The sequence below is a fragment of the Schistocerca piceifrons genome, chromosome 1 (assembly GCF_021461385.2).
Source record: "Schistocerca piceifrons isolate TAMUIC-IGC-003096 chromosome 1, iqSchPice1.1, whole genome shotgun sequence".
NCBI classification, from domain to species: domain Eukaryota; kingdom Metazoa; phylum Arthropoda; class Insecta; order Orthoptera; family Acrididae; genus Schistocerca; species Schistocerca piceifrons.
Genome location: NC_060138.1, coordinates 655,324,455 through 655,349,106, shown reverse-complemented (window position 1 = coordinate 655,349,106; position 24,652 = coordinate 655,324,455). Strand labels below are relative to the sequence as shown.

The following is a 24,652-nucleotide window of genomic DNA, read 5'->3' as shown; positions in this document are numbered from 1 at the left end:
GAGTAGATTAGCGCTTGAAGTTAGAGACTGGCTATGGGCATAACAGAGTAGATTAGCGCTGGAAGTTAGAGACTGGCACAGGGCATTCTGTGACAGAAGATAAGGAGTGAGGATAAGAAATGGAGAGTATGTGTTAGCTAAATCGTACATACACACTGTTCGAATCTTTCGTACACAATATTTAAGCGTTAATGGAAGAGATAAAAAGATTTTATTTGTGTGACAAGAGTCAAGGAGGGATATTTATAGAGACCTATTATAGTGATGATTATTATTGTGAAATGCAACTCAGAAAACCTTGTGATGTACCGTAGGAAGTTAAAGACATGTCACTGGACTTGCCTACTTACACACGAATATGCAAGTAACACTTGTCTGTTAATGACTGTGTAACACGTTATAAATGGGCTGTTATTTAGGGGATAAACGTTACTGTCATATTAGCACGGTTAAACATTATTTCTCAGAGAGTCTGACAGAACTTAGTACACCAAATTTCCTTGAGACAGAAAATCCTTTGTCTAGGAATCAAGACGGTTTTAGAAAGCATCGCTCGTGCGAAACTTATTTGTCCCTTTCTCACATGATATCCTGTGAACTGTGCATGAAGGGAACAGGAGGATTCCATATTCTTAGATTTCCGAAAATAATTTGGCACGGTATTCGACTGCACACTTTTAACAAAGGTGCGAGCAAGTGGTTTAGGCTCCCAGATACACTATGTGATCAAAATTATCCGGGCACTTGGCTAAAAATGACTTACAAGTTCGTGGCGCCCTCCATCGGTAATGCTGGAATTCAATATGGTGTTGTTGTTGTTGTTGTGGTCTTCAGTCCTGAGATTGGTTTGATGCAGCTCCCCATGCTACTCTATCCTGTGCAAGCTTCTTCATATCCCAGTATCTACTGCAGCCTACATCATTCTGAATCTGCTTAGTGTATTCATCTCTTGGTCTCCCTCTACGATTTTTACCCTCCACGCTGCCCTCCAGTGCCAAATTGGTGATCTATTGATGCCTCAGAACATGTCCTACCAACCGATCCCTACTTTTTGTCAAGTTGTGCCACAAACTCCTCTTCTCCCCAATTCTATTCAATACCTCCTCATTAGTTATGTGATCTACCCATCTAATCTTCAGCATTCTTCTGTAGCACCACATTTCGGAAGCTTCTATTCTCTTCTTGTCCAGACTATTTATCGTCCATGTTTCACTTCCATACATGGCAACACTCCATACAAATATTTTCAGAAACGACTTCCTGACACTTAAATCAATACTCGATGTTAACAAATTTCTCTTCTTCAGAAACGCTTTCCTTGCCATTGCCAGTCTACATTTTATATCCTCTCTACATCGACCATCATCAGTTATTTTGCTCCCCAAATAGCAAAACTCCTTTACTACTTTAAGTGTCTCATTTCCTAATCTAATTCCCTCAGCATCACCAGATTTAATTCGACTACATTCCATTATCCACGTTTTGCTTTGGTTGATGTTCATCTTATAGCCTCCTTTCAAGACACTGTCCATTCCGTTCAACTGCTCTTCCAAATCCTTTGCTGTCTCTGACAGAATTACAATGTCATCGGCAAACCTCAAAGTTTTTATTTCTTCTCCATGGATTTTAATACCTACTCCGAACTTTTCTTTTGTTTCCTTTACGGCTTGCTCAATATACAGATTGAATAGCATCGGGGAGAGGCTACAACCCTGTCTCACTCCCTTCCCAACCACTGCTTCCCTTTCATGTGCCTCGACTCTTATAACGGCCATCTGGTTTCTGTACAAATTGTAAATAGCCTTTCGCTCCTTGTATTTTACCCCTGCTACCTTCAGAATTTGAATGCCAGTATTCCAGTCAACATTGTCAAAAGCTTTCTCTAAGTCTACAAATGCTAGAACTGTAGGTTTGCCTTTCCTTAGTCTTTCTTCTAAGATAAGTCGTAGGGTCAGTATTGCTTCACGTGTTCCAACATTTCTACGGAATCAAAACTGATCTTCCCCGAGATCAGCTTCTACCAGTTTTTACATTCGTCTGTAAAGAATTCGCGTTAGTATTTTGCAGCTGTGACTTATTAAACTGATAGTTCGGTAATTTTCACATCTGTCAACACTTGCTTTCTTTGGGATTGGAATTATTACATTCTTCTTGAAGTCTGAGGGAATTTCGCCTGTCTCACCAGATGGTAGAGTGTAGTGAGGCATGGCACTCCCAAGGCTGTCAGTAGTTCTAATGGAATGTTGGTACTCCCGGGGCCTTGTTTCGACTTAGGTCTTTTAGTGCTGTGTCAAACTCTTCACGCAGTATCATATCTCCCATTTCATCTTCATCTACCTCCTCTTCCATTTCCATAATATTGTCCTCAAGAACATCGCCCCTGTATAGACCCTCTATATACTGCTTCCACCTTTCTGCTTTCCCTTCTTGGCTTAGATCTGGGTTTTCATCTGAGCTCTTGATATTCATACAAGTGGTTCTCTTTTCTCCAAGGGTAGCTTTAATTTTCCTGTAGGCAGTATCTATCTTACCCCTCGTGAGATAAGCCTCTACATCCTTACATTTGTCCTCTAGCCATCCCTGCTTAGCCATTTTGCACTTGCTGTCGATCTCATTTTTGAGACGTTCGTATTCCTTTTTGCCTGCTTCACTTACTGCATTTTTGTATTTCCTCCTTTCATTAATTAAATTCAGTGTCTCTTCTGTTACCCAAGTATTTCTACTACCCCTCGTCTTTTTACCTATTTGATCCTCTGCTGCCTTCACTATTTCATTCCTCAAAGCTACCCATTCTTCTTCTACTGTATTTCTTTCACCCATTCCTGTCAATTGTTCCCTTACGCTCTCCCTGAAACTCTGTACAACCTCTGGTTCTTTCAGTTTATCCAGGTCCCATCTCCTTAAATTCCCACATTTTTGCAGTTTCTTCAGTTTTAATCTACAGTTCATAAGCTATAGATTGTGGTTAGAGTCCACATCTGCCCCTTGAAATGTCTTACAATTTAGAATCTGGTTCCTAAATCTCTGTCTTACCATTATATAATCTATCTGAAACCTTTTAGTATCTCCAGGGTTCTTCCATGTATACAACTTTCTTTAATGAGTCTTGAACCAAGTGTAGGCCCACCCTTGACCTTGATGACAGCTCCCACTCTCGCAGGCATACGTTCAATCAGGTGCTGGAAGGTTTCTTGGGGAATGGGAGCCTGTTCCTCACGGAGTGCTGCACTGAGGTGAGGTGTCGAGGTCGGTCGGTGAGGCCTGGCACGAAGTCGGCGTTCCAAAATATCCCAAAGGTGTTCTATAGGATTCAGATCAGGACTCTGTACAGGTGAGTCCATTACAGGGATGTTATTGTCGTGTAACCACTCCGCCACAGACCATGCATTATGAACAAGTGTTCGATAGTGTTAAAAGATTCAATCGCCATCCCCGAATTGCTATTCAACAGTGGGAAGTAAGAAGGTGCTTAAAACATCAATGTAGGCCTGGCAGATTACGTTCACCGGGCATTCGGCATACCCACACCCTGCCATTGGATCACCACATTGTGTACCGTGATTCGTCACTCCGCACGACGTTTTTCCACTGTTCAGTCGTCCAATATTTACGCTCCTTACACCAAGTGAGGCGTCGTTTGGCATTTACCGGCTTATGAGCAGCCGCTCGTCTATGAAATCCAAGTTTTCTCACCTCCCGCCTAACTGTCATAGTACTTGCAGTGGATCCTGATGCAGTTTGGAATTCCTGTGTGATAGTCTCGATAGATGTCTACCTATTACACGTTACGTCCATCTTCATTTGTCAGCGATCTCTGACAGTCAACAGACGAGGTCGGCCTGTATGCTTTTGTGCTGCGTGTGTCCCTTCACGTTTCAACTTCACTATCACATCGGAAAAAGTGGACTTAGGGATGTTTCGGAGTGTAGAAATATTGTGTACAGACGTATGACACAAGTGACACCCAAGCACTTGAGCACGTTCAAAGTCCGTGAGTTCCGCGAAGCGCCCAATTTTGCACTCTCACGTGTCTAATGACTACTCAGGTCGCTGATATGGAGTACCTGGCAGTAGGTGGCAGCACAATGCACCTAATATGAAAAACGTATGTTTTGGGGGGGTGTCCGGATACTTTTGATCACGTAGTGTATCTGAGTGGCTTGAAGATCCTCAAGTAACAGAACCCGTTGAAGGTGAGTGTTCATCAGATCCAGAAAAGTGTGATAGTTTCGCTGTCATTTTCTACATACATAAATTGTCTGGCGGACAGGGTGAACTTCAATATGTGCCTGTTTTCTTATGACACTGTCGTGTACGGGAACGTGCCGTCGTGGAATTACTATAGGAGGATACAAGATGACTTAAACAAAATTTCTAGTTGGTGCCATGAATGACAGCTATCTCTGAACGTAGAAACATCTAAGTTAATGCTGATGGGTAGGAAAGACAAAGCCGTAATGATCGAGTACAGCATTAGTTGTGTGCTGTTCGACACAGTCACGGCGATTAAATATCTCGCCGTAAGATTGCAAAATGATATGAATGGAGCGGGCATGTTAGGATTGTAATAGGGAATTGTCGGTTTCGTTTATTGGGAGAATTTTAGGAAAATGTGGTTCATTTGTAAAGGAGGCCGCCTTAGAGCTCAAGCGCCACCCGTTCTTCAGTACTGCTCGAATGTTTGGGATCCGCACCAAGTCGTCCACCACGCACCGTACGATGGCTTACGAAGTATGTTTGCGGGTACAGAGGAACTCAGCATCTGATTAAGCGGGTAGATAACAGCCTGTGACACATCTTTCAAGGAAGTGTACAACGCAGTATATAAAAATGTTATGCGACATTGTGTGTAGAATGTCTCGCCAAACATATTTTAACGACTAATGAAGATGAAGTGGTACATCTGATGGATATTGCCACATAAAAGGTTCATTACTTTAATTATTATCAGTCCTGAAACTTATGAAATTTTGACAGATTGTACATGTGTAGTCTATGTATCTGCAGTGAATATGAAAGGATAGGGATCTTCACCGGTTGCTGTAAGCCTCTTGAGATATCGCGCAGATATTAATGAGCAGCAGGACTAGGAGCAGAATGGTTTTTAACTGCATTAAGGAACAATAACTGTGTGATCGACCTATAATGAAGAATATTTCTTGAACATGTGAGAACGTGTCCAAAAAATCTTCCTCTTTGTAGTGGCATGTTATACTCAAGGCATAAACAGCAGTCTGCCTTGGTGACGACTCTAAAAAAAACTGTGGAACATCTGGTGATGTTCTCCATACTTAAGAGCAGAGCGTAAGAAACTATGAAAACGTTGACGGATGTCTAAAACCCAGAATCCTTTGAATAGTAATAAATTCATGTTCCTTTGTGTTTTATGCACGTATTAAATAATAAACAGGAGGTAGGAAGAGATTAGTTGGGGGAGGAGGGAGGGGCATTGAAGCACTAAAAAGACAGATAATGGAAATACGGTGAAAATTTTAATTACGGTACCTGAAAACCCATCAACGCGGCGAGCGGCAGCCAATCGAATGCTGAGTTAACATCACCATAGACCTCGTTGACGTAGAAGTAGGCCCCCTCGGCTGTCAGGCAGGCGCTGCATATCATCAGAGACGCCATAGCGAGTGTCCGCCGGCCGAAGCGGTCAATGATGAACGACGCGCCAACGCTAGTGAAAAGCAGAACTGATGCCAGGATGATGGAAGATACGTTTGGATCAAGGTTGCTCCCACTTGCCTCGAATATAGACGTCGTGTAAGTCAATATTGCTATTGCTCCGCTGGACGCCTGAAGCAGGATGAAGCCGGTCATTATGAACAGTGTTCTACGATGCACTGGCACCGTGAACAAGTCTTTCAGTTTTCCTTTGCTCTCATTCTTCTGGCGTATAGTTTCGTGCATCACAGTAAGTTCCGAGTCGAGGTCCTCAGGACTCAGTTTTCCCTTCAGCCGAAGAAGGATCCGCTTCGCGTCTTTTTCTCTGTGCTGGCTGAGAAGGAAGTATGGTGACTCCGGCATCCATATAAAGGCTATGAAGAATATGACAGGGACAGAAGCGCAGATACCAGCGACGACCGGAATGGGCAAGTAGGGCCCTATGCAGTAAATGAACAATGTTCCCATTTGCATCAGTATTAGGTGGATGGCCACAAGCACCCCTCGTATATCGGGGTCGGCTACCTCGCACAAGTACATGGGCATCACTGTGCTAATAAGGCCACCACCGATGCTCCCGATGGCCCGAGCTGCGAGCAACATGCCGTAGGAATCGGAGAAGGCGACCATCAGCCACCAGGCCAACAACGGCACTGCGCTGGCTAGCACCAACTTCTTCCGTCCAATGATGTCAACCGAGTATCCGGCGCCGAAAACTCCAACCAGCATCGTCAGCGAGTTGATGGATGCGAGCCAAGAGCCCTCGTCAGCCGTGAGTGGAATCGGTGAGCCTTCGCCTTGCAGAATAGGGAGCGTTGTTGAGGGCCAGGTCATGAACGTGCCGTAGGCCGCGTAACTCAGCGACGCTGCAAGGAAGACGTAAAAATACGATATCAGTTCCACATGGGACTAAATACAGTGTGCTTGGAAATTCCTGTTACAGACTTCTAGGACTTCTATAGGAGGCTGAGTAGATAACATTTTCAATTGGAACCCATGTCCGAAAACGTACCGTTCCCATGTTACAGCCATTTGAGAACATATTGGTAACGCGACCACTTTTACAACTAATTTATTTGGCGTGACCCAGTATATTAATAATCAAATAAACAGAAAGGATACGTGATGCAGTTCGGCCTCTTCCAATTCGGCTGTGCAGCTCCTTGGAGGAGCACAGTCACGCCTGTTGACTGTGAAGGTATCCCTCTCTCGAAGCCATTGCGTATTTGTGGCGATAAGGGTATGCAATGGAGTCAGACATCGTGGATAACGACCTTGATAACGGTGAAGAACCGCGCTTCCAGTACCGTGAGCTTTGGCAGACAGAAGGATCAAATCGACGTCTTAAGCAAACGTGCACTCAACCATATTGGTCTATCACTGACAGAGACGTGAATGAGCCTCGATCCAGGTCGGAGGGGTAGGACAGAAATCAGCCGATCCGACGTCAGCACCCACCCCCATGACTATCCTGTTGCATAGCTACCTTGAAAGATGTTTTCAAACGCAAGTAGCTCGGAAACGGTATGTTTCCGATCATGGATTCCTATTCAAAATATTATGTACTCACCCTGCTTTTGCAAACAAAGAGTTCAAATGTGTGTGAAATCTTATGGGACTTAACTGCTAAGGTCATCAGTCCCTAAGCTTACACACTACTTAACCTAAATTATCCTAAGGACAAACACACACACCCATGCCCGAGGGAGGACTCGAACCTCCGCCGGGACCAGCCGCACAGTCCATGACTGCAGCACCTTAGACCGCTCGGCTAACCCAACGCGGCTCTTCTTTTACAAGCCCTGGAAGTTATTAACGAGAATTTCCGAACACCCTCTTCTCTACATGTAGACCAATACTCCGCGATCTACCGGAGGGTGTGTGGTAGAGGGTACTTCTGCTATGACTAACTGCTCCTCTCCCCCCTTTCCCTATTCCATTCGCGCGGGCGCTTGGGAAGATCAATAACTATTTCTTAGAGAAAAGTTACCATAACAAGCATACCGAAAAGAAGTAGTCACCCGCACCCAAGAAGATATAACGTTAATGGGGCGCAACACCCCTTCTAGTCTTAGGTAATGTCCTTAATTCAGCGAGAAACAAGAGTCCGCAAGTTTCTTGTGCTATACCGTTTCAAGCTGAAGCCACTTGTTGATGATAAATTCTCATAGAACTATGAAACTGCGGCGATATTGGTTGCTGAGTTTCGCCCGCTATTATTTAAATGGCTCGTAGGCTTTTCTATGGGACTAAGAGCCATTTAGCGGCCGTGTCAAGGTGCGAGAGAGTGAATGAGTGTTTGTTAAACTAAAAACGCATGCGTGCATCTCTGACAACACGGCTGTTGTCACCTTAGGATTTGGGTGTGTGTACGCAGCATATTCGTCTACAAAATGTTGAACACATATACAGCGAGAATGTTGAAATAAACTTTCCGCTTAATGTGCTCGTTAACCCGAAAGAGTGCGTCCAAGCCACAATACGTGAAACGTCACAGAACCATCCGCTAATGGCAGTTGGTAATTTCCAGTCAACGTTGCTGATGTGCAGGGGCTTGCCGACGTTTTGTCGCTTGTTGGTGTATGTTAGCTTGTCATAGGTGGTTATGCCCTAGCTAGTAGCCGGCCGGTGTGGCCGTGCGGTCTAGGCGCTTCAGTCTGGAACCGCGTGACCGCTCCGGTCGCAGGTTCGAATCCTGCCTCGGGCATGGATGTGTGTGATGTCCTTAGGTTAGTTAGGTTTAAGTAGTTCTAAGTTCTAGGGGACTGATGACCACAGCAGTTAAGTCCCATAGTGCTCAGAGCCATTTGAACCATTTGAACCTAGCTAGTATTGTCTTTGGCCTCTTATACATAGGTGGAAGCATAAACGGCCAAAGACACTACTAGCTAGGGCATAACCGCCTATGGCAAGCTAACATACACCAACAAGCGACAAACGTCGGCAACCCCTGTACATCAGCAACGTTGACTGGAAGTTACCAACTGCCATTAGAGCCGACCAACAAGCCACAGCAGGGAAACCGACGAGCTCGCCCACTGTCGCACAAACAAATCGCCATCGGCACCCTACACTGTGAATCCGATATATGACCTATCGGACACAAAAACGATGATAAACCTAACTATTGCCGGTTGCTGACGCTGATCGAGAGTTTAACACCGGCACCCAGCGGCAGCCGCTGAGCAACACTACCACACAACGCCAAAGGCGTCGACATGCAAGATACCCACTACTAACAAAGCCTACACTTGCATGACCTTTCGCAGGCAGCAAGACATCTGCTATTGCTCTTACCACCCGACCTATCACAGAGATTTTTCCCTTGACTTTTACCTTGGCATTTTTGTCTCTCTGCCCTTCAAACCGCTACCCTTCGTTCAACTTCGACCCAATCTATCTCCAGATGAGCGCGTATTAATAGTTAACCTTAACCAGACGTACGCAAACATCGCAGTACCCACATCCTGCGACACCTCACTCTAGTGAAAACTAATCCTTATGCAGAGATGGCAGTAGACCTTTCGAGTTGGCCATCATGCCTGTGTGGGCGTGGAGGGGCTCTACCTCTGCTGTAAAAAATAATCCTCGGTCTGAACCACTTCCTTCACACCCTGCAGTTTAAACGGCTCATTGGAGACTTGGTGCACTTGACACACTGCATCATTTGAAAAGAGCAACACTGTAACTCCTCGAACTACACTACACATCTCCAGTCACATAGTAAATGCACTTTCTGTGTTGTTTGTTCACCTGTTGTTTTATGGGTCGCTGTGATCAAAAGACTTTTAGGAAGCACCTGACTCCAAAGGTCCAGAGCACGAAGTTCCCTTGGCAATGTTCGCGCATAAACTGGTTGAGATGATCCTGCATTGACTGACAGCATCAGTTACTATCGGGTGTTCAAAACAATGGTTCAAATGGCTCTCAGCACTATGGGACTTAACATCTGAGGTCATAAGTCCCCTAGAACTTAGAACTACTTAAACCTAACTAACCTAAGGACATCAAACACATCCATGCCCGAGGCAGGATTCGAACTTGCGATCGTAGCGGTCGCGCGGTTCCAGACTGAAGCGCCTAGAACCGCTCAGCCATACTGTCGGGTGTGAAACTGATTGTCATTGACGAGGGGGGCACTCGTTTCCAGGCCCTCTCAGGATCTCTTTATAATCACCGTTCTTAGACTCTATAATATGACTGCGAGTGGCACACTGTTTACTTGAAATACGTTGAATGTGCCACGTTTGTTCACACAAATGTGGGCAACTTCATGATCCGGTCATGTGTACTTCCAAACATAATAGCATCCTTCTAGGATTCTGTCACATCTCTCTTCAACCCATCTTACTGCACTGATTCCGTAAAATCGACCGGCACGTACCAACCACTTCACTGCTACGAATGAGTCGCGGTGAAGAGTCATGTAGTCGCCCGTCCCAGTTCTGCAGAATCAACAGGGCTCCAAATGCGACCAATCTTCTCTTTTAAGAAAGCGACTAATATTTTGTCTGGTGAGCTTATGACAGAAGAAGGGTAGCAAGAGTAATTACACAGGGTGTTAGTGATATAAGTGCAGATATTTTTATTGGTGAATGAGGGATGTGTACTGAACAAGATTATGTCAGTATTTACTTCAATTACAGATTTATAATTATAGCTATTAGGAGTAGTATGTTTTTAGGGCAATACTGTCCCTACGACTTATCTTAGAAGAAAGATTAAGGAAAGGCAAACCTACGTTTCTAGCATTTATAGACTTAGAGAAAGCTTTTGACAATGTTGATTGGAATACTCTCTTTCAAATTCTGAAGGTGGCAGGGGTAAAATACAAGGAGCGAAAGGCTTTTTACAATTTGTACAGAAACCAGATGGCAGTTATAAGAGTCGAGGGATATGAAAGGGAAGTAGTGGTTGGGAAGGGAGTGAGACAGGGTTGTAGCCTATCCCCGATGTTATTCAATCTGTATATTGAGCAAGCAATAAAGGAAACAAAAGAAAAGTTCGGAGTAGGTATTAAAATCCTTGGAGAAGAAATATAAACTTTGAGGTTCGCCGATGACATTGTAATTCTGTCAGAGACAGCAAAGGACTTGGAAGAGCAGTTGAACGGAATGGACAGTGTCTTGAAAGGAGGCTATAAGATGAACATCAACAAAAGCAAAACGAGGATAATGGAATGTAGTCGAATTAAGTCTGGTGATGCTGAGGGAATTAGATTAGGAAATGAGACACTTAAAGTAGTAAAGGAGTTTTGCTATTCGGGGAGCAAAATAACTGATGATGGTCGAATTAGAGAGGATATAAAATGTAGACAGGCAATGGAAAGGAAAGCGTTTCTGAAGAAGAGAAATTTGTTAGCATCGAGTATAGATTTAAATGTCAGGAAGTCGTTTCTGAAAGTATTTCTATGAAGTGTAGCCATGTATGGAAGTGAAACGTGGACGATAAATAGTTCAGACAAGAAGAGAAGAGAAGCTTTCGAAATGTGGTGCTACAGAAGAATGCTGAAGATTAGATGGGTAGATCACATAACTAATGAGAAGGTATTGAATAGAATTGAGGAGAAGAGGAGCTTGTGGCACATCTTGACTAGAAGAAGGGATCGGTTGGTAGGACATGTTCTGAGACATCGAGGGATCACCAATTTAGTATTGGAGGGCAGCGTGGATGGTAAAAATCGTAGAGGGAGACCAAGAGATGAATACACAAAGCAGATTCAGAAGGATGTAGGCTGCAGTAGGTACTGGGAGATGAAGTAGCTTGCACAGGATAGAGTAGCATGGAGAGCTGCATCAAACCAGTCTCAGGACTGAAGACCACAACAACAACATGTTTTTAGGTTGGTTAGTATCTCCAAGTATTTGTGGCAAGAGCAAGCCGTTAATCATTATTTTCTCCTGGGCAAAAGATCGGGTGTTGAAGTGTAAACACGTGGAAACAAAAGGGCAAGTCGATACTGACAGGTGTGGTCCACTCGGCTGTGCAATTACGACCATGCAGAAAACTTTAGGTAGTAAATTATGATATGTGTTTTGGGGGAGACTGTTAGACGCAGAGGAAAAACTGAGTAACACACTGAGGTGGGGACATATTAAGGTACCATTGTTTACAATATCTGCAGTTATATCTCTTCTGTAGTTTGGTCTGTGTCTGAAGAGAAACTGTGTAGAAACAGTAGAATCACTTTAATGAGAAATACTATTATTAGTCTACTTTTTCCGCATGTTATCTTTTCCCAGATGTAACAGTTTTCGTGCCTGATAATAGAGTGTGCCTGTAGATTAATTTTTACATTGAGAATTCAGATTTATTTTAGGTTCCTGAGGGACGTGGTAGAGATATTGTTGGTCTCGAGTTATAAAAATGTATGGTAACAGGCGATTAAAAATTGTACTAGAAAGTAAGGAAAGGCTGCTATGTTCCATACATCTTACACTGGTGATATGTTTCTGTGCAGTGCAATGTGAGTATCATCATTTCAGGAAAAAAAATTAGAACTGCAACGGCTTAGAACTCAACGTTTTTAAAAACAATGCTAAAAATTAGCCTCCTCCTTATACACCACTTATGAAAGTCTGTTCTATGAAATTCTGACAGTGGTACTGTATCAGATATTTCTTTCTCATCAAATTCCCCCTCCTCTTCTGCTACACTTTCAGACAGTTGTTCTCCATCGTATAGGCTTTCAGTGTACTCTTCTGTCTGTCTGTCCTTCTTACCAACTTATAAGGGGCAGACAAATGATAACGAGATAAATGGAAAAAAATTAAGTAGCTTATTGCTTGAAAAATAATCGCCGTAACAGTTAATACAATTATCCCACTGTGGGACAAAGTGGTAAATGCTTTGATGGCAAAATGTTTGCGGTTGTCCGAGGAACCATGATCGTATTCAGGCGCATCTCTTCTTCCGAAGCTAATTGATGACCACGAATGTCTGTATTTAGGGGTCCCAAAACATGGAAATCACATGGGGAGAGACAGGAATTGTATGGAGGCTTGACCGTCTTGTGTCACAGTGGGATAAATGTGTTGACAGTTATGGACATCACTTGTTAAATAATGAACAGCTTACTTACGTTTTTCCATCTGTCTTATTGTAATCTGACTGTCACTTCTAACAATGGCTCTCCATCTCCACCTCTAGGCTGACATCATGCGTTTAACTGCCCCGAAGCTACGTTTAACCTTTCTGTTCGCCTCATCGACTTTTCATACAATCGAATCTCTTTAAATATCTTTACGGGTTCAACCATCCATTCCTATATTGCCTAGTTATCTTTCACATTAAATTCATCCTTAAACAATCCATACAGCTTCCACCCAAAATCATTGTTAAAATTCTTATCTGTTCTTCTTCTACCTGTAAGCTCGTGTATTTCCTGGGTTTTCCATGGCTTTCGTCCCTCCGCCTTCACTTAAGGATCCTTTCCTGCTTTTATCATTTTCCCCTTTATTTTGTTTCACTTCTCTACTACCGAACTATTATTGGGGCTTTTGCTTAGCTCATTGGTCATAGACCTAGAGAATTTCTATATGGTCTCACTTCGTCATCAGTTTCCAGTATTCTGTTTCATCGTATACTCCTTTCTCTTTTTAATTTTGAATGTCAGCGTGCTGCAAGTTGGTACTATCCTATGTTGTGAGTCTTACCGATATCTAATATGCTAAGCAGTACATGATTTGCTATTCAAACCTTTGTCGAACGATAATTTAGTCTAGTTGATTCGTCCCAGTGTATCGTAGCCTTAAGCAAGTATACCTTCTTCTCTTGTGATTTTGGAAAAGGGCATTCGCTACGTCCAGTTGAAACCTACGACAAAACTCTAGCAGTCTCCGACCATTCCTTTTTTCCAGTTCATATTCCCTGACAACTTTACGTTCTGTTTCTTCACTACAATAGTATTCCAACCGTTTGCGACGAGACATTGTCATCCCTCTGCACTTATTTTATCAATTCCTCTATTTTGGCATATATTATTGCTATTTCTTCATCATAAGCTTTTGAAACAAATGTGTTCCAAATCACTTGTCAGTGTCAGACGATACGTATATTTCAACATTACCTTAGGGTGGAGGAAACAAACATTATTAATTTCCTGGGAGACTGGTACAATCGATCTGTAACTGAAATACGCGGTATTTAAAAAAATCGACTTGCCACGTGGTTTTAATATCGATTAGTAATGCGGTCTTTTATTTCTTTGCACTGCTAGGCACGACTCGTGTCATGTTCTTTTCCTTTTACAGAGACTATTGGTCCCAGTAGAACAAAGATTTGCCCGTTAATAGAGTGTTGGACAATGATGGGAACTGGAGGTTCTAATGGTCATAAATATTCTGATTCATGTTATCTTCCACCACTTCAAAACAGTTCTCATCAGTTATCGATGAAGGCCTCGATATGGACCTGAGGATTTCTGAGACCGATAAAACCCTCTGAAGCTTCCTTATCCATGTGACTGTGGTAATGTGGTGAAGACATCATTGTCCAACACCCTATTAACGTGTAAATCTTTGTTCTATTGGGACCAATAGTCTCTGTAAAAGGAAAAGAACATGATACGCGTCGTGCCTAACTGTGCAAAGAAATAAAAGACCGCATTACTACTCGATATTAAAACCACGTGGCAAGCCGATTTTTTAAATACAGCGTATTTCAGTTGCAGATCGACTGTTCCAGTCTCCCAGGAAATTCCCAGGAAATTAATAATGTTTGTTTCCTCCACCCTAAGGTAATGTTGAAATATACGTATTAAAGAAGTTTCTTTGAAGTGTTGGTACACTGTATGCCGTCGATGTGCACTAGAAAGTTCCTAATAACTTTTGCCATTGTTACTGCTAGAAACTAACAATTATAAAGAAATAAGTGAATCGCATTATCTGACTCTATTGACTTATATCTGTCTGGATCTGCAACTTCAATATATTTAGCTAAAAGCGAAAGAGTAGAATTCATTATATTTCTTAAACTCAGGAAGGTAAGAAAAACCATTTTAACCCAGCATCTCTGTAACTTAGTCAACTCATTCATGGGCATATTTCTACATAGGCCCTAGTAGAGTGATATCTTTGATATAAAAGGATAAATTGCATCGATATCAGATGAAACTGTAAATACGCTACGTTAATTAAATGATTTAGTGCGGGTCAAAGGCCAGGTGCAAGTTTTTCAATTGGACCCAACTTTGGCGTCTTGCCTGTCTCCATGTACTCCAGTTACCCAGATGGGAAAAGGGGATTTGCAGTTTAACTTGTCGTTTCTGACGATTCCTGACATCACTGAGAAGTGAGGGATAGATTAAAGGCAGACGGTAAATTTCCGTGGTCCGACCAGGATTCGATGCCGTGACTTCTCGATTTCCAGGCACGAGATTTACCACCAAAGCACCACGACGACGTACTTCTCGAACCAATACATCACTTTTTCGATGTAATTAGTTATTGCGACAAGCATTCATATTGCACACAAATTACACGTCAAAGCATCAATGAAGCGAAGGACTATCCGTCCAATGCAGTTAAGCCAAAGAGCAATGATACAAAGTATTGGAAGTACACGAGGAGGCACTGAAAACTACTTGGAACCATCATATTGCGCAAATAGTTAAGTCATACAAGGCGGATATTTAGTCTAATTAAAGTGTAGTGTTACAAATCCGTGGAAAACTAGACAATTTCATGTATACGTTGCAGCTTCATAGATTAACCTTTGAACTCACTCATTGAGAGAAGATTATGAAAAACAAGCATATGACATTGTCTAAATATTTGTAGCCTAATAAATCAATACCACCGTCAGTGGCAATGGAGTATATCTTATCACGGTGTTTTATTGGTAGAAATGCAGACTTCCGTTTTACCGAAAATGAAGAGTGGGCGACATACTTCTCAATCATCTCCCCCATCCCCATATGGAAGCTTTAATGAATTATTTATTTTCCCATATGCTCGAGACAGAAATGCAAGGTAATCGGAAAGGGCAATTTTGCAACTAAAACTAATACTGTCGACGATATCAACTCTAATATTCAAAGCAAATACCCAGTGAAGGGAGAATATGTAAATCGATCAGCACGATGGTTCACATTGAAAAAAGTATGAGTTTTTCTACAGAATTTCCAGAAATGCCATTACATTGTCTTCCACTTAAAACTGGATCTCCGATCATACTACTCAGAAATCTCAATTCACCAACAATATGTAATGTAACAAGAATGATCGTCAAACAGCTGTCGAATAGCATCATCGAACCTGAACTTATGACTGGAAAGTACAAAGGACACACACTATTTATCCTCAGAATACCACTGATCTCTACTGAACTGCCATTCCAATTTAAAAGACTGAAATTTCCTATCAAATTAGCCTACAGTTTTACAATGAACAAAGTGCAAGAACAAACTATAAAATATTGCGCCGTCAACCTCAGATACCTGCTTCTCTCACGGTCAACTGTACGTAGCTCGCTCTGGAGTAGGAAATTAGAAAAATTTGTACATATACATCCCGGATAACGAAATGAAAAATGATGTTACGAACAGGTACTGTAAGTAGTTAGAATGTGTTTTCAATAAAAAAAAATTACCTCTTATACTTTAACAAGTATTGCAAATAATAGAAAATATATTTTCAGTACATTTTTTTACCTCTTATACTTTAAACTATACATACACCGGCGGAAAAATATCGCAACACCAGAAGTAATTAAAGCAGAGTAATGAAATTTCGGGAATACGTCTAGATGACATGTTTAAGTGATGCATATTGGAAGATCACGGGATAATGTCAGCGCGACTTAAACCATTTGCAAATGCGAAATGGTTGTACATTAATGACCGATTAAGTACAACTATTTTGAATGCAAGCATGCAAACGTGCCTGCGTTGTATTTTACAGAAGCCGGATGTCAGTTTGTGGGGTGCAGTTTCATGCCTGTTGCACTTGGTTGGTCAATGCAGGAACGATTAATACTGGTTGTGGATGACGCTGGAGTTGTTGTCCGATAATTCCCCATTTGTGCTCAACTGAAGACAGATCTGGTGACCGAACAGGCCAAGGCATCATGACGACACACTGTAGAGTATGTTAGGCTATAACAGTGGTAAGTGGGCAAGCGTTATCCTGTTGGAAAACACTCCATAGAATGCTGTTCACGAAAGACAGCACAGCAAGTCGATTCACCAGACTGACGTAGAAATTTGAAGCATGCGTGAGTTAACCACGAGACTGCTTCTGCTGTCACACGAAATCGCATCCCAGACCATAACTCCAGGTGTAGGGCCTATCTGTCTAGCATGCAAACAGTTTGGTTACAGACCCTTAACTGGCCTTCTCCTAACCAAAACACGACCCTTACTGATACCAGGGCAGAACCAGACCTTAACGTTGCCCTCCAATGAGCTCTCGTTTGACCCACCGAGGTCACAAATGGTGATGGTTTGGGATCAGTGGGATGCACACTACAGGGCTTATGGTCCGGAGCTTTCCTTGAAGTAACCGATTTGTAACAACTCGTTGTGTCACTGTGGTGGCAACTGCTGCTGAAATTGTTGCTGCAAATGCAATACGGTGCGCCAGAGCCACACGCCGAACACGATCGTGTTCCCTCTCGATAGCGCCATGTGGCCCGATCTTCTTGTAACCGCCCATTTTCCTGTTCATCGCTACTAGCAATAATGTATAGTGGCTACATTCCTGCCAAGTCTTTCTGAAATACCGCAAAAGGAACATGCAGCTTCTCGTAGCCGTATTACATGTTCTCGAGTGAGACGTTGATAGCGGCGCCTCTGTCCCCTTAAATGCATTCTTGACTTAACATCAACTCACCACGTTCAATCTCAAAGGTAACTAACATGTAATTACGTTTGTGACTGCCCCGTACTCGGTACAGATGTACGTGCCGTACGGAATGTGTGCCGTGTTTGGTTTCCATTTACTCGCGGTGTTAGCTGACTATAATATATGAATTTGCTATCACGCAAGACGAATCAGATTCCGACCATTGCAATTGAAATTACCGAACAAGGTGGTTCGGCGATTAAGACACCGAATTCACGTTCTAGAGGAGGGAGGCTGAGACACTCCTCTGACTATGGAGATGTGCAGGTAGTTTCCCTGTAACTGTACCTACTCCTTAAATAGCCCACGCTCTATTCCTTATTCTAATGAGCCGGTATACGGCTTCAGACCACCCCTAATTTGGACGAGATGTTAGACAGAACCTTCATATTCCACACTAATTTAAACAGCTCTTTTCGCGACACAATTTGTTACGTTCCCTAAAGCTGAACGACAATAGTACAACAATTTACCCCTTGTTTGTCCCGATGTATTCTAACGGTATACAAAATTTCAGACACAGACACAGAATGTTGATGTGCTCATTTACCTGTTGCAGCGACCACATACTGCATAAGACGGCTGCTCTTAGGCATGTTGTCTGTTAATTTTACACAACAGTTGGAAAAGTGATGCTCTACACTGACTTACAACTGTCTTCACCGTATATAAACGAGATTTTGAGCTTAACTGATCTTCAGATAAATTGCTAATCAGTCGCAGTAAATTCATTTAGGGCGTGAAAGAACAGTTATCTTACAACGAAAACTTTGCGAGTCTTCTGTGAGTCAGTCTTATTGGCTCAAGATCAGTTGTTCTGATAGCTTATAGCCTTCATTTGAAGTGACAAGGATTGTCGCAGCTGACAACTTATTAATGACAGAGATTAACAACTTATCAGTGAAACTCAATCAAATCTAATGCTTAGATGCTCTCGACTGCTCGTTCATTTCTATCTGTCTCTCTCCCTCAGCCTGTGTCAAATACACACACACACACACGCACGCACACACACACATACACACACACACACACACACACACACACACACACACACAGATTTTTTTTTTGTAACATAAAACTTACACCCAATATTTCGAACCTTTCTTCGCAAAAATGAATCTGTCAATTCACTAAACATATGGTAAAGCAGATCTCCTTACAAAGCAGATGAATTTTTCCCACGGAAGTTTAAAAAGTGCCTTCAGAGCCTAACAATCATCTTGAAGTGGACATTTTAGCTGTCAACCAAACGCTTGAGAACGGTATATTGTTCTCTATTAGTCACGACCACTAACCGCTTGTCGCTTCATGAACCACAGACAAAAGCTGTACTTCACTGGCAAAATGTGAATGTCGTGTGACTAGGGCCTCCCGTGGGGCAGACCGTTTGCCGGGTGCAAGTCTTTCGATTTGTCGCCACTTTGGCGACTTGTGCGTCGATGGGGATGAAATGATGATGATTAGGACAACACAACAGCCAGTCCCTGAGCGGAGAAAAATCTCCGACCAACCGGGAATCGAACCCGGGCCCTTAGTATTGACATTCTGTCACGCTGACCACTCACCTACCGGGGGGCGGAGGCGAATTAGCGTTAGTTCTAAATGTAGTTTTGTATTTTGTTCCCATCAGCATACTAAGATCAGTCCCAGCAAGCATAAGCCCAAGGTACCTGTGCTCTCCTTGTCACCACAACAAGCATTTTACATTTCCTGCTACAAGGGGATAAATGGCTCTGAGCACTATGGGACTTAACATCTGAGGTCATCAGTCCCCTAGAAATTAGAACTACTTAAACCTAACTAACCTAAGGACATCACACATCCATGCCCGAGGCAGGATTCGAACCTGCGACCGTAGCGATCGCGCGGTTCCAGACTGAATCGCCTAGAACCGCTCGGCCACTTGCAAGGGGATAAATTATTAACTATTTTACATAAATTGATCGAGTCGTTATAAACATACATTGCTTTGAACCAAGTCTTGGACAATAATTAAACTTGAAATCTTACCACGTAAATGTTTTTGTTGTGTAGACTAAATATATATTAAAACCACTAACTTGATTGCGTGTGTGGATGTGTATGTGTGTATTACTGGTAAATCTTGTAAGTATTTACATTTTAAGATTGAAACAACAGCAGTGCAGTACCTGAAATAAATATCTTCCTCTCACCTATTGCCTCGATTGTGTTATATGCTGTAACGTTGTCTTGTACTGACATGGCTCTCATGTCCTGTTCACTAATAACTCCTCCAAATTCACTGCCATGACACACACTTGTTCACATCGGGTCAGATACACGGTACATGCCCACTTAGAGCAGAGGAAGAATGGTAATCTACCTGGGGCTAACTCTCTCCCCATTCTATCCCTACATCTTCTATGTGATAGTGAAAAAGGCGGAGAAAGCCAATAGCGAGCTCAGAATCCAATGCTTGCTTAGTATTCATCTGCAACAGAATGGCAGAGACTTCTTGTGTAGCACTCGATTTGGTTAGTGTCAACTGTCAACCTATGGGTGTTCTCACATGGTTTACCCGCTACTTCAGCGAATGTTGGGAATAACACTCCTATTCTCTCGATTGTGCGGAGAATGTACATGAGGAGTACGGTGATGGCGATGCGTGCTTAACAAGTAAAAGTAATACTGAGACACGTGTCGTGCCATGTACTGTAGTTCATCATCCCTATAGAACAAGAAGTCACATCACCAGTGAAACGTGTAAAGGACAATCGTTGTCCAAGGAGCTGGTACTAAATATAATTACGTACATGAAAGACCATCCGCGGGGTAGTAAAAAAAAAATTACGAACAGATTTCGAGTCAGCCCATAGCAATATGACCGTGCAGTGCCTCAGAAAAACTACGCATATTCAAGGGAGGACAAGGCGCACTTGTTAAGAACAGGTGTTTGCGCATTTCACGGATGCTTGATACAATTTACAGGGTGTGCATAATAGTGACCTACTACGTTATGCACATCAATCTGCGCGTGACGTAGGTTACAGTGATCTCAAGGGATGCAGTAGATGGTTGCATAACTCCAAACTGCGTTAGAGAACTGGAAGACGTAATATAACACATTTTTCTCGCCCTCCTGATGCACACAGTGAGTCATTAGCAGCTAATATTTTTCCCGTCTCATAAGAAACAATGCATCAGCTTGACGATGCACAGAAAACTGCGGAATCGGCCCGTAAATTTGTAAATAAAATAAACAAACTTATCCCATCGTTCAGAAACGAATTTGTTTTCAACTTCGACCCATCGGAATTTGAAGAGGAAATGCATATGAAAGGTACGCTGGAAATAAGATGTAATAAGAGAGTTGTATCAACATCAATTAACATCAATGATTTAACGCACTGATATACAATTACGCTGACTGTTAATCAGGATAGTAAATTGGCCAGAAATTTATTTATTGTGCTGCAAGACGTTGGAGGTGCTCTGCCTCCACGATTCTTTCGCGTGTGCGTGGTCTTGCAACGGCAGTAAAGAGTAATTACGTCACAGCAAGCAAGAGTGGGAAAATGAACGTAAGAAAACTACAACTATGGTATGAGCACTGGTTTTGGTCAGTCTCTGGTCGAAATAACTTGGTTGCTTGATTCCTGGTTTGCATATAAAAATCATACTTTAGAGCAAACTATCGCTCATGAAAAGTGTGTGATAATGAATTCATACCAACTGGAACCACTGAAAAAATTCAGCCTCTAGATGTTTGTTTTTTCGTGCCTAGAAAACCTATTATTGCACTATCTGCAGCTACGCCTTACAGGATTGCCAGTTACACGAAAATCTCCATGACACTCCGTTTCGCTTTCGGTTGCATGCCATCATATTTCATTAATTTTCATCAAACCGTCCCGCCTATATGATTGTCTATATGCATCCTTTAAGAGTGGATACCTGGCTGGACGCACTACACGGTTTGTAACTGCAAAGATTTCACCTTTGATCTCGATGGTGCGAACCTTTGTGATCACTATTGCTCACCATTTTTATTCGGTGTTCATGGTGCAAGTTAAAGGTTTGTTTTGAACATTTCTTGAAAGTCAACGAACTCCATTTTGTAAAGGGCAGTACATATATCCCAAAGAAGATTAATTTCTGCACCTCTGGATACTTATTTTCTCTCACCCTCCTGATGCGTATGGTGAGTCATTGGCAGCTAATATTTTTCCTGTCTCTTAATTGTTAACACTTTCAAATGCCCCTTACTAAACACTGAATTTGCGACGTCCCACTCAAGGGGTTACTTGTTAGCTTGTATTACCAGAAACACTCTGTAAGACACAAAAAATGACGCACGAAGAAATTATCCGAATGGGACTGAAAACGGTAGATGAGATCTACATGTACAAACAAATAATTGCAATTTCAGAAAAGAAATGGAGAATTTCTTCAAGAAAAAGAGCTTCACCAATTGAGAAATTCCATAACGTATTAGTCCACCTCTTGCCCTTATGCAAGCAGGTATTTGGCTTGGAAATGGTTGATAGATTTATTAGATGTCCTCCTAAGGAATATCGTGCCAAATTCTCTGCAGTTGGCGCCTTTAGATCGTCAAAATCCCGAGCTCGTCGGAGGGCCGTACCCACAATACTCCAAACGTTCTCAGTTGGAGAGAGATGCGACGACCCTGCTGGGCAAGACAGGGTTTGGTTAGCAACAGAAACTCACACCGTGTGCGGGCGGGCACTATCTTACTGAAATGTAAGCCCAGGATTTCTTGCCATGAAGGGAAACGAGACGGGTGCAGAATATCGTCGACGTACCACTGTGCTGTAAGGGTTCCGTCGATGACAAACAAAAGGATCCTGATATGAAAATAAATGGCACCATAGACCATCACTCTGGTTGTCGCGACAGTGAAATTGATACACCACCGCTGTTCGAGGCGTCTCCAGACCAACAGGAGTGACTATCTGGGGTGCAGTTCTTTATCATAGCAAAATCACTTTGGCTGCCATTCACGGCAGCCTTACAGCCCCTTTTCGTTGTCCTTCATGTCACACCATCCTGGACTTGCATTTCAGCGAGAAAATGTCCACCTGCACATGGTGAGAGTTTCTACTGCTTGTTTTTATGTTTGCGAAAAACCATCGAGATTTTGATGATCTAACGTACCAAATGGACAGAATTTGGCACGATAATTGATTAGTTACATGCTTCATAGATCATTTGGACGATTCTTTTATCGAAATTGTGTGGAACGAGTCAGATTTTTGTTTACTGGCTACCAGTTTTTATGCATAAATTCGTCACTGGAATAGCGAATATTTGTATTGTGACGGAACAGTTAAATGCCTAGCTTCTCGAAGAGGTACATATGTGACATCTGTGGGCGAACACCGTATGTTATTCTCACTGCTCGCTTTTGTCCAATCAGTAATTTCTTTCTGAGTGATGAATTACCTCATAAAATTTTTCCATAGGACATTATTGAGTGGAAATATTCAAAATATATCAGGAGGTTCATACTACGTTTCCAAGGTTAACATTTATATGAAGAGTTGACCTTAATTGTTTGAGAAGCTCAGTACTCTCAATAATATACTTCTTCCAGTTCGAGTTTTCATCAGTTTGTACACCCAGAAATTTGGAGCATTGCACCCAATTTACTGACTCCTGCTCATGTACTACGTTAGTTAGTTGGTTGCGAGTTCCATTGATCAGTCGCACAGTACGGTAGCCGCTATGATGTGGAACGTGTCAAGTGCACAAGAAATGCACATATGATACAAGATTTTTTAAGATATATATATATATATATATATATATATATATATATATATATATATATATTACAATACAGAGTTAAAGATTAATTTGATTATTAATTACCCCATTCCCTTAAATGGCATGAATTGCATATACTGTATTTATAGATTTATTTATTCCTATTCAAGAATTCATCTATGGTAAGAAGGAGTTGTCAAGGAGGTATGATATCAAATTATTTTTGAGGCTGTTACTGCTGCCTGTCAGACATTTTGTTTCATCTGGTAATTTGCCGAAAATTTTTATAGCAGCATTTTTTACCCCTTTTGAGTTGAGTAAAGGATAGTGTAAGTCTTCCTTTTTTATGGTATTATAATCATGAATGTCACTATTGTTTTTAAACTGGTCCGTGTTATTGAGAACAAATTTCATTAGTGAGTAAATGTATTGTGAGGCTGTTGTAAGCATCCCCAATCTTTTAAAAAGATGCCTCAAAGATGAGCGACTATGAATACCACACATTATTCTAACCACTTTCCTTTGAGCAGCGAATACTCTTTGTCTAAATGTTGAGTTACCCCAAAATATTGTTCCGTATGACATCAGAGAGTGAAAGTATGCAAAGCAGGGTTAGCTTACTAATTTCTATATCCTCAAAATTGGCAATTATTCTGATTGCAAAAGTTGCTGAACCTAGTCGCTTAGAAGATCCAAAATATGAATTTTCCAATTAAGATTCTCACCTATATGCACACCCAAAAATTTAGTATGCTGTACCCTGCTACTGACTTCTATTGATGTGTTATTTTATTGAAGAAACTGTACTTTTTGCTGCAGAAAACCGGATGTACTGCGTTTTTTCAAAGTTTAGAAAAGCCCATTCGTAGAAAACCAATTAATGACTTTTCCAAAGACCTTATTTGTATCATTTTCAACTGGAGTTTCGTTTACTGGATTAATAATGATGCTTGTATCATCAGCAAACAGTGTGAGTTCAGTTTCCTGTTTCAGATAGGAAGGGAGGTCGTTCACATACATCAAGAACAGAAGGGGATCTATGATTGAACCCTGTGGAACACCTACTGTAATTTCACCCCAGTTAGATGAAGTGGTAAACTTATTTAAATCACTTGACCCATATAAGGAAACTTTTTGCTTCCTGTTCTGTAGGTCTGACCTGAAATACTCATATGCTATTCCATTTATACCATAGAATTGCAATTTCTGTAACATAAGGTCACGGTTGACACAATAAAATGCTTTGGACAAGTCACAGAAAATTCCTATTGGTGAAATTTTACTATTTAAAGACTCAATTATGTGGACAGTGAAATTGTATATTGCTGTCTCCATGGAACATTATTTTTGAAATCCGAACTGTGATATATTAAGTATCCCATTACTGT

The 24,652-nt window shown here is 41.9% G+C and overlaps 1 protein-coding gene across 1 annotated transcript in view; it reads right to left on the bottom strand.

The window, feature by feature from the left end:
• Positions 1-24,652, bottom strand: part of LOC124762622 (facilitated trehalose transporter Tret1-like) — a 109,073-nt gene that overhangs the window by 39,583 nt on the left and 44,838 nt on the right. Inside the window, exon 2 of the mRNA XM_047249121.1 lies at positions 5,506-6,536. Coding sequence (XP_047105077.1) covers positions 5,506-6,536 — 1,031 coding nt within the window. The remainder of the gene's footprint in view (positions 1-5,505; positions 6,537-24,652) is intronic.